The following is an 11672-nucleotide window of genomic DNA, read 5'->3' as shown; positions in this document are numbered from 1 at the left end:
AGTGCATTTGTCTGTAAGCAAGATAACTCGAGAACCCTTGAATGGATCCTGATGATATTTGGTAGGTGGGTGGGGGTCAAGAAAACGAAGGTCAAGTTCGATAATGGGCCCCCTAGTAACTGCCTAAGGTACTGCAGCAAAACTTTTATTTTTGACACTTCGTGTTTTGGATATGCTGTGGTCATGATTTTTGAGTGGTAGATAGCCCTTGGGGCAGAGAGTAAGTGCTGTGAGTTTGGACCCCCTAGCGGCTTTTTGGGAACTGCAGGCACCGATTTCCTTTCAAACTTTGAACGAGAATAACTCGAGAACGTGTTGACGGATCATCAGGATTTTTTGGTATGTAGATAGAATGAGTACTTAAAATAATAATCTACATGGAAAGATGCATTTAATTGTAATCAGTGGCCAATGAACAGAAATAAACTGTTTTGTATATACATGTATCTCACTTGACCTATATCTATGGACACATCTGTTTGACAGATGTTTTTGCTGGAGGAAACACTGACAAGCCGTGAGCTGGACACTGGAAAGCTTGAAATTCTGATTGACCAGGGGTGCTATCAGGTCATCTTGTACAATTAGGTCTTGTTTTGGTAGCATTTGTGGGGTTTGGGGGTAGGTACTATTTAGTAATACATGAATAAGACCTTAAAGTCTTAAATAAAGGCATGATTTAGTAATACATGAATAAGACCTTAAAGTCTTGAATAAAGGCATGATTATTTGGCGAAGAGATGGGTTCGTTGAACTCTAGTTGTTTATGACTTTAGAAGGGCTCAATTTGGAAATCAGTGGAATAGCTGAGAGTTAAGTAGATGGATAAAATAAGAATCACGTCAAGGCTAATAGTTCTGATCAATACATTTTATGAACATTTTGTGCACCTTTTGTTTTGTCTCAGAGATGTGCCATGTGTAACATTTGTGTGTAACGGTATATCAGCAATAACTTTATACGTAAGATATAGGCACCGTTTTAAAGCTTCTTTCCGCCACAAGTAAGGTGATGGTATGTTACGTCTTTTCCTTGTCGCAAGTTGGCTTATGCCATATCACAATTATTGTTATTCTCTGAAACGTATGATATCCATGTATATATGTATATATTGCCAATTATTTCATCTCTCCTTATTTTTACACCTTACATAACATATGTAATTAAAAGACAAATGAATATAGCATAAAATGACATAAAAGCTTGGTTTGATCTCATTTTGGAAACTTTGTCTCAGTAAATCTATGCTGAAGAGGACAACAGTAACGGTGTTTTATCATCGTCATCATGTAGCCTCTATAGCGGGCTCTCTAGGCTTTCTTTCGGGGCCGCCGACACAAGCAACAAAAAGTACAAGTACAAGAATAATTGGCCAGCAAAAGGCCTTGAGAGCCTGCTTTGGAGGCTAGTCATCATATATTTACGTTTCTATACTTGTGAGATGCATGTACCCTCAAACTGTTCTCCCTGATTTATCCCGAACTTGACTTTGTCGCCCTGGAATATCGCCCAGGGCATCATCCTATTGTCTGTGCACTTGACCGCAGTCTGCCCGTCCCTGCCGATAACAATGCAGCCCCCTGTGCCGTTCACTCGTCTCTTCATGTAGGTCAACGCTTCATCTGTAGCGTCAGCCACTGACACTCCTGAGCAAGTAGACAAATTTGTAGTAAAGTAGGAAGTAACAGTTAAACATAGATATATATATTTCACGTTCTGGTGAGTACTTCACGTTTCGACCGTCTCACGAGACGACAAGAGCCGAAGAGAGAGTATCTCTGTGTATACATGGGCGCTCACACACAAGTGTTTGTGTTTTCATGTGTGCATGTGTTTGTGTGTGTGTGTTTGTGTGTGTTTGTTTGTGTGTGTGTGTGTGTGTGTGTGTGTGTGTGTGTGTGTTTGTGCGTGTGCGTGTGTGTGTGTGTTCGTGTGTATGTGTTTGTGCGTGCGTGTTTGCGAGTGTCCAGTATTTCATTCTTATATTATGTGCTTGTGTTAAACCTTTCAGGTAATATTCTCTGAATACACGCCCGATACATGATACAAGCCTCAAGAATGCATTTGTTTACAACATGTCAAAGACCTCAATCAAGGTCAAATGGCACGAATTTTCCCAGATAAGCATGATAAGGAATGTCTATTTTACTCAAGTACGGCTGACCTTGTTCCATCTTGTTCAAAATACGAGTTGGAATAGTGCATTTCATGAAGGATTCCCCGTGTCCCGTACAGGTCACTGCACCTATGTCGTTATCTGCGTAACCGCCACAGCCTGGTGGAAAAAGTTCTTCATTTAGTGCAAAAATAGATACTAGATTTCAATAAAATCAAACCTAGAGGAAGGCAATGGCACAGAACACTTGTAGAAGTATTATGCTGTTATGTTACTTTGACCATATTTACCGACTAAGGGAGAGTCTCCGACCCTCCCCGGTAGCTGACTTCTGATCCCGCCCGTGGATGTGGCGAATGCGACGTTTCCTTGGGCGTCAAGTGCAACAGCGCCTACTGTGTCGTGGGAACTATATGGTGACAGAAACAAGGCATTTTTAAAGTTCTTCGGATGTTTTCTATACTTTAGGAAAATGGGTAATGCTTTCTTGCATCAGCTATTACGGATATATATATATAGCCAGTCAGCCACTTTCATTTGATTGGGATCATTCAACAAGGGCGTGTTTTTTCAACGGATTTGTTCAAAGCAAGGCCATTTGACCGCGTATAGGCAATGAACTAAGGACATAGCGGTGAACGTTGGTTTTGAAATCTGAACGATTGTATACAGGAGGGAGCTCATCGAGAGAGTTCCATAGTTCAGTCCGGGGAAAGAAACTTAGTTTTAAACGTCTCATAGTAACAAGTGTTTACTATCTGCGAGTATAGCACAGAAGCTACAAACGTACTCGTCTTTGCCTGGGTTTAAGAGTTCAGTGACAGCATCAGTGTACTTGGTGTGTTCTCGCGCGTCCTTTCTGTGTTCTTCTCTTACCAGCTCTTCAGTCGGCACCAGTGGGAATCCCATCTGCCGGGCAAACAGGTTGGCTCCCACGCCAACCAACATGCAATGGTCTGTCTGGAAAAATAACAAGGATACACAAGCAAAAACATTTCAGGTGGCGTATCATTTTTTTGTTTTATTGCATTTCTTGTTTTTAGTTTGTAGATGATGACGTGATTGACGTTTATAAAGACCAAGGAGGAAAATTATTATTTGATGATCTACGGGTAGTCACACAGCTATCAAAGATCAAAGATGGAGACATGGAGACTATAGCTAGAATTTATAGATCCAATTTAGACCTGTAAGGCTACATATTCAATGTAGTAATGCCTTAGTAACGGTCCTTGGTAACTGACGAATCCAGGACACTTAAATGACAGAGTAAAGCGCTTTCAAAACATCAAACAACAAAAACAAGAAGTTAAAGATCTCATACCATTGTGAAATTTGACTTTTTTATTTGATCTGTTTTGTATCGTTTTCTTCATTGTCGTGAATTCCTTGCTAATACTGTCTATGCATTTCGCTACCAACATGGGAGCAAAATTTGGACCCGGGCCTAGTCAACCCCCAATCCTGTCAGTCTCCGGTTACACCATTTTTAGCCTTACACCCTATCTCTCTACAATATTGAAAGAACTATGGACACACACCTAAATAAACAAACAAACAAACAAACAAACACACACACACAGAGACCTAAAATAATATATCCGTTTTCACAAAGGTAAAAATGTATCAGAAATACGGAGAAAATGTCAACACATAGTCCTCAAGAGGGCCTCACCTTGTCCATAACCATTCTGGCCAGCTCGATAGGATGGTGTATGTTCTTCACACACGCTACAGACCCGACCTGTAGGCTGGACCCGTCCATAATCATAGCATCCATCTCTACATCTCCCAGTGCTGTAGGTCTGGAGCCTCTCCCTAACAACATGCATAAAAATTACTTCTACTCGTATATTGTAACCAGATTAAGGTTAGTCTGAATTAGATAGCACTAATGAAGGTTTCAGGGTTGGCTAAATTGGCATTGTGACTTTCCATTGTTTTCTCATTAATGAATTAAGAAAGAATGGAACTGTAACGAATATTTATAGATGGGCATGAGCGAATTCTAAATCTGATTTTGGGGGGGCCGTATGAATGACGTCATCAGGTTTTATTGCCCCTAATATTTTTTCTATGAGAAAATACAGCACTTTGGTACATACCACTGCAATGAAAGCATGTTTTTCATGTGCATAATGGTGAAGGCTACAAACTCTTGTTTGCGCCAATTGATATCTGTTAATGATCTGTAATGATTAGAAAATTATTTTTAATCAGATGAAAACAATTATTTTCTTATAACTGCAGATCATAAGCAGATATCAATGCCAATTTAGCCAACCCAGAAACCTTAAAGCGATCGCGCGACTGGTCCAACTTCGGTCAGCTCCCTAGGTCAGGGGCCCGTTATAGCTATAGCTATGGACAGCATTGTTTGCATTACATAGACTAAACTCCGGTCTTCAAATTCAAAGGCTAAAAGAAAACGGTCCCAACGTTATGTTTGCTAACTACTTCAGGCAATTTGTGCAGCTATTCGAAAACATACATTGTAAACATTCTAAAATTTGTATGTGTAAAAGTTATCATAAGATTATAATTTTCTGAAAAAGATCATACAGATGGCAAGTGGGACCGAGTAGCACAGTGGTATTGTGTACGGCCCGTGACCAAGAGGTTGCGGGTTCGAATCCAGCTGCGTGTCACCGATTTTGTGTCCTTGGGAAAGGCACTTTACACGACTTTCCTCACTTTACTTACTTTACACCCGGATGGAGGCCTGGCGAACCTCCGTCTCGTATCAGCCACATGGTGAATTACATCATTCACCCGGACGGGAGACCTGGCGCATCCCCGTCTTGTATTCAGCTATTCGAAAGGGTATATCACCCCGTAAGGGGCGGTATAACCCCGTCGTGTGTAAACATGTGCGAACATGTGTGATCACGTCGACCGATGATGATGATCATACAGAACAATACAATAAAGCCGTCGTTAAACATAAACATCTTTAAGAACAATAACTATTTTTATGCCCAGGGGTAGTGCGTACGTTGTGAGACGAGAAGGTTCGTGAGATATAGAGGATCTACGAGTAAGGAATGGGCATTCAGCACCAAGGACAAAACAAAAACTAGCCTGTGTAGAAGACTGATCAATTGCGGCCATTCATGAATTACACGTTGACAAAAATTGTATTTTCCTCGAAGTATCGTACAACGTAATTCGTCACCACCAAACACAGAGTACTGTATGGGCACCCTCGCTAGATAAGTTTGAAACAACGCCTACAGTTAGATGTGCAAAGGTTAGGTGTGACAGGTCGTTCAGTGTATAATATAACCAGTTGCTGCGCTGGTGTGCTACGACGTCGAAGGGTGGTTATATCGGCTATACCAATACAGGTGCAGGCATTTGATTAAAGAATTACATTTGCTTTAACTATGTATACGAATGATTTGAACCCTTGTATACTATCAAAAGACAGAAGAATATTAATCCAAAACGCACACCTGCATTAAATTCCGGGTTTTCCTCCATAACCATCACAGCAGCCTGTACGGCGTCCAGCGCGCTTCCACCCTCACATAGTACCTGAACGAGAAATTCAAACGACGTTTTACAAACACATCTCAAGCTACACCCCCTCCATCAATTTCACAAAATCTAATTATATAATTTATGAAGTATGACTCAATCCGGGTTTCTATGTTTTAGGCTAATGCCACCACATTACCAGAAAGGGAAATTTGGGGGAGTTTTAGGGACAACAAAAACACAAAACGTACCAAAAATAATTCAACAGCATATCTTGTGTATATCTATAAACTTTAATTTTTCGTTTCCGCAAACAGTTCGGCTGGGCCCTGGGTAGGAAATGTGACGTAGGCCTAAATCATCACTGTCTAAACAATGCTAGTATGTAATGTTGTAATCATTTCTATATTGTAACTTGTTGCAACATTTTTTGTAACAGCATTGTATTAAGAACATATATCCGTTTGGCACATAGCCTGGGTTCCACCTTTTTTGATACCCAGGCTCCTACACTACACGATGGTCAAATTTGGACCAAAAGTTTCCATTCGAACCCAGAGTATCGGGTTACCGGGACTCCCGCGCGGTCCCCGCGGAGGGCTGACGGTGACTGAAACATCTTCTACAAGATCGTGATAGTTTGAAAAACAACCTCTCACACGTGCCTCGTCGAGATTAAATGAAAACTGGCAGTGTGTATACGTCAAAACTTACCCTGTACGTGTGCTGCACTGTTTTGTCTCAATGTTTTCTGAAATGTGCATAGTTGGTTGATTTAGAAAGGGTGTTCGGTTGACCAAAAAAAACAAATACCATATTTAGATTGGTCCTAAATTTGACTGAAAATCCAAATCTTTCATATCATATAGGTAATGATATCAATATCAAACTTTCTGTCTTAGGGATTTTTCAACTTCTACTTAAAACTATTTTTACAGCCAAGATAAGGTCGAAAAATCGTCATTTTTTCAAATTTTCACACTCAAAGACTAGTAATTTAAAATTGCCTCCATGTTCCAAAAATCCCTAAGACACAAAGCTGGAGATATTACTATTAGTTGCCGACAATATTAGTCCTGAAAGAGTTAATTTGCACGCGTTTTGCAAGCGATTTAAATACCATGTTTGGTCCTATGTGGAGTCGCACTGATAGTGACATAGAGTAATTGATACCGCCGTAAGCAAGTGTTGTAACATTCAAGGTCACCAATAATGACGCCAGCAGCTTTGTTACATGTCACATGTTCCAAACTAAGCGGCAGCAAAGCTAAGCTTGCCAAATAACGGTTTATATTTGTGAAAATGTTTGTTTTTCTTCTGACGCACGGCACCCGGGAAAATGAGGGTGTTTTCTGCGTGTTTACTGTAACAACCTGCGGGTGACCGCGGATGACCCCAAATAGAACAGCCGTTCTGTTCGATCACGCCAGCGTTCTGTTCGATGGAAGATGATTCGTGTTCTAAATCCCCACAAAGAAGTCTGGAAATTTTGGGGCCAAATTTTACCATCGTGCTAGCTCCCACAAAAAAGAAAAAAAAAACTATTTACAACCGGTGCCCCAAACCCAGACTAACTTTCCCACGGTGGCCCCAGCCTTAAACGTACCTTGTAGCCAGCCTTTCCAGCATCCTTCACCCCCTTGAGTTTGGAGTCGACTCGAGTTTGTGAGATTTTCACGATAGGCCCTGCCCCACCATGTACGATTAGAACTGGTTCAACTTCCGGATGGGAAGATGCCATTATTTAGGGAGTCCTCCGATTGTGGCACGTTTTAACCTCGAACTGCAATTGTCATCACGCCATTCAGGGTAGATAACACATTTGAGAATGCGCCGAATACGTTAGCAAAGGCTCTGACTTCTGAGTCATCGTAATGTTGATGATCCCGTGTAGTTCAGCTCATGGGACGGTACGACAACGTTTCCTGACTCAAATCACAGGCCAAATGTTGTGCTATTTAAAGTCGGCTGCATTTGATATGTGCGGCGGTCTTGCCAAAAGGTCAAGCTATTTCGAAGTCGCTCTCTGAGCTCACGGCTTTGGAACTGACGTATCCTACAGACGACAACTTGCTGATTTGTAACATTGACTTTTATAAGGTCCACAAGGAGCCATAAACGTATAACGGATTGATTGTATGATGGCCATGGATATTTTCCCGTCTTATATGTTCACCAGTTTTATTTCTCTCATTAGATTTTCATGAATTCACTAAGGGCACATTTGTCATGTATATTCATATTGCAAAAGCTAATCTCACGTCTTGATGTAAAAGTCGACACCGGTAATGACTTTAGATCGTTTGCGGATGAGCTGGGATTTGACAGTTTTAACCGTTCCGATTTAGCTACACTTATTGAGAGACACTTGCAACAGCGACCCCTGTCAATCGCTTCCAATAGTACAGACAGTGGGTTAGGGCCGGGGAGTTCCAATGGTAGTCAGTTATCTGTGGCTACCTCCGCGTCTGAAGAGACCATTGGTTTGGCTTCTCCACTCGACAAGCCACACTTAGAAGCTGCTGGTCTGCTCGAAGGCGATCCCCAGAATCTGTCGCCCATTGTACATATGGTTCACCCTGATAGAACCGAAAACCAGGATAACATGGGCAAGGTAGAAACTGTAGTATGAGGAAAAACTGCTCAAAGGGGGCATTTCTTATGGATGGATGATTAAACAAGCCTTTGCTGGTGTATTGTCCAAGAGATATCCTAAATGTACATATACTGAGTAAAGTTGTAAGATATTGTCCGATGCCATGCAGGATGCCCAACACTACTGCCCATCTATTTCTGTATGGCACGTAATTCCCATGTATCATGTAAGTGTGAAACTTTGTACAGCAAAACAAATGTCATTGCAGATTTGTTCTTTGTCACGATAATCATGATCATGTGTTGTTGTGGTGGAATGTTGTAAAAAATACAATACTGTCCAATTATTCCAAAAGGTTGGGTTGCCTATATTTAGTGGTCACTAAATATTTTATTTTATGTTACATTATTATGAATGTATGATTTAGTTTATGTTAAGTAATCATTTTTGTATATTTGTTTATGACTTAAGAAGGGCTCAATAGTGGAAATCAGTGGAATAGCTGAGGGTACTACACTAAAGATTTTAATGCACCATTCTGAGAGGGAAGGACTTCAACGAATTTAAAAATTAGTTGAAGTCCTTCCCTCTGAGAATGGTGCATCGGGTGGCGCCAGGCGATGCTATCTCCGTTTCTGTTTCCCTGGGCCACACAGCTTTGTGCAAACACTACAGCTGGAGGCTAGTTTACTCAGATAGTTGTGTGTGCCTCACCCCAAAGCCTTAGAAAAATCTCTGATAACTCATCCCCAACCAAAGGGACTGAACGCTCGGTTGGTGATTCTTGAACAACGTGTGTGATTGAATAAACATCATTTCCTGTTGTTGTGTAAAGTGCACTCAGCGCTCTGACAAAATATGCAGTTTGCCGGGGTCGATGTCAGGCTTAACATTCCATCACCTTGACGTTGGCGTGATTTAGCGCCGATTTTCATTAACTGTACAAATAAAACATGTTTGTTCCTGTCTGACATGCAACAAATCATTTGTGAAAAACGCATTCATGCAAATCGTTTGTGAGCTTTACTCTAACTCCTTATGTCACCTCTAATTGGTACGACGTGTAAAGCCCAGGTTACACAAAGTCGAACATGGATCCCAAACCCTAGACGACTAAGGTCGTCGGTAGATGGGGAGCAGTTGGACCTGATTTAGACCACGCCTATTTTTTTAGCGCTAAACATGTGCCGAAGATGTCCCGACTAGTACATCACTTACTCCTGACTGTGCCCCGAATGCTATCTTACCTACTCCCAACTATCCAGGCCTCGAGCCGAAGACTGGCGAATCGCCGATTGCTAACCCTCTCACGAATCGAAATGGACATAATCAGCGGTCATTCTTATTTCTTATCAAAATACTAGTAGCCCATTTCTATATGTTGTTAACACCACCGAGATATCAAATTCGCAGTTAGCTTTAATACAGCTTTTATAGATCTTCTTCGTTTTTGTTTGGGTGAAGGTCGGGAGTGATTCATCTACGTTCTGGTAGTAGTCGCTTTGGCTGGGGATAAGTTATCAGAGATTTTTCTAAGGCTTTGGGGTTAGGCACACACAACTACCAGTTAAGTGCCTCCTGCTGTAGTGTTTGCACAAAGCTGTGTGGCCCAGGGAAACAGAAACGGAGATAGCATCGCCTGGCGCCACCCGATGCACCATTCACAGAGGGAAGGACTTCAACTAATTTAAGTGGCTTATTAGGCCTAGGAAAATAAATGTTGTGTTTCCTGTTTCAGTCCTGAAAAAAATTAGGGTCGGTAGGTTGGGATTATCTTTTTTTCTTGCAACTTTTTTGGCTGGTCAAAACTCTAGTGAGACATATTTCAATTGCAGTTGAACAAAGTAAACTGAAATGCATGACAACATTTGTCTTTCAATGTCAAACTTTAATTTTGTTCATAATAGACACATTTGTCCTTCATTAGATAGGACAAGCAGTGTTTTTACTTCAATAGGAACTGGAAGCTATGTGACTCCACTGCCCACCCAAAAAAAGTCTAGGGTCGGCAGGTTTTTCTAGGGTAGGTAGGAAAACAGGAAACACAACATTTTTTTCCTAGGCCTTACATCAAGCTAGTACAACTACTCTCAAATTCCAAATATGGCCATGGGTGTGCCAGCGGTATGCAGCCAAAGTTCTCTCAAGAACCAGCTCTTGGGCGCGGTGAGACAACAATTCTACCTTCAAGAGTCAAATGGATAAAAAAAATGACATAATATGAATATTAGATATGAGAACTGCCGAAATAATTAAGCTGTTAGGCGGGAAAAGGTCGATTGGCGCAGGACAGTCTATTATGACACTTGTACCACAAGGAATGACGTCACCTGTCTACGGTGCTATTAAGCACTCTAGTGTATCATGGATTTGCGGTCTCCCGAGCTTGAGTTTCAGCTTGTTCAATTCCATTGTCTTTGAAACATCCAACTGTTTCACATTCCAAACATCTCACTCCAGTCCCTGCTCTAGTCCAGGGAGTTTAGTGGGGTCCCTTGTAGCCACCTCAACTCCAACTAGTCAAGCCCCGAACCTTCCACAAAGGGTCCGAACACAGCGCAAACCTCTTAGAGCTGCGGTTATGAATTTTCAGTAAGTCCGAAACAAGAACAAAACAGCTCTACTATTTGCGGCCAATATGCACATCCCACCTAAGAGGGCAAAAAGACAATACAGCCAACCGGTTAACCTCAAATCACTTCCCAGATCCCGAGAACCATGCGAAAAGGGACAAGCTAACACCAGAAGCCTGGTTAAAGTTAGTTTAAGGCATGTAGGAAAGGGGTCCGTGTAGCGTGTATTATATTCGGCTCGTCACCAAGAGGTTGCGGGATCGAATCCGCCTGCAGTGCAACCGATCTTGTGCCCTTGGGAAAGGCACTTTACACGACTTTCCTCACTTAACTCAAGTGAAAAATGAGTCGTCCCTCGGATAGGACGTTATAACGTTAAATGGAGGTCCCGTGCATGGGGAGAGTCACACCCTATGCACGTTAAAGAACCCCCACACGTGCGATGGTGCGGTGTGCGTTGGTGCAAATCCTTCTGTCTGATTCACTTCAAATCACCCGGCTGGAGGCCTGGCAAACCTCCATACCGTATCAGCCACACGATGATTTACATCATTCACCCGGACGGGAGACCTGGCGCATCCCCGTCTTGTGTATAGCCAGCGAAAGGGTATGTCACCCCGTGGGGGCGGTATACCCCGTCGTGTGTAAACATGTGCGAACATGTGTGATCACGTCGACCGATGATGATGATGATGAGGAGGAGGAGGAAAGGGGTCAAGCAAAGGGTCACAGTGAGTACAAAGCCAACTTTCTTGAGAAAAACATTCAGGAAACTCCCAAAGCCTTTGAGAATTACATACAATCAATTAAGTAAGACTCTACCAACATTGCGTCTATTAGTACTAAGTTGTGCTAACTTTGATCCGAAGGAGAAAGCAGAAGCCTTGGAGATCAGTTCAATGCTATA

General features: G+C 42.0%; 1 protein-coding gene across 1 annotated transcript; it reads right to left on the bottom strand.

The window, feature by feature from the left end:
* Window positions 1-757: 757 nt before the first annotated feature.
* LOC118420054 (isoaspartyl peptidase/L-asparaginase-like) lies at window positions 758-7516 on the bottom strand. Its single transcript, XM_035826759.1, has 7 exons — window positions 7203-7516; window positions 5572-5653; window positions 3792-3934; window positions 2907-3076; window positions 2407-2525; window positions 2165-2275; window positions 758-1646 (listed from the first exon to the last, which is right to left on the bottom strand). The coding sequence occupies exons 1-7, from the start codon at window positions 7335-7337 to the stop codon at window positions 1429-1431; spliced, it is 978 nt and encodes a 325-aa protein (XP_035682652.1). The 5' UTR covers window positions 7338-7516; the 3' UTR covers window positions 758-1428.
* Between the last annotated feature and the right edge of the window lie 4156 nt (window positions 7517-11672).

This window comes from Branchiostoma floridae, chromosome 7 (genome assembly GCF_000003815.2).
Source record: "Branchiostoma floridae strain S238N-H82 chromosome 7, Bfl_VNyyK, whole genome shotgun sequence".
In the NCBI taxonomy this organism is placed as follows: Eukaryota; Metazoa; Chordata; class Leptocardii; order Amphioxiformes; family Branchiostomatidae; genus Branchiostoma; species Branchiostoma floridae.
The sequence above is the reverse complement of the archived record's forward strand: the minus strand, read 5'-3'. Positions and strand labels throughout refer to the sequence as shown.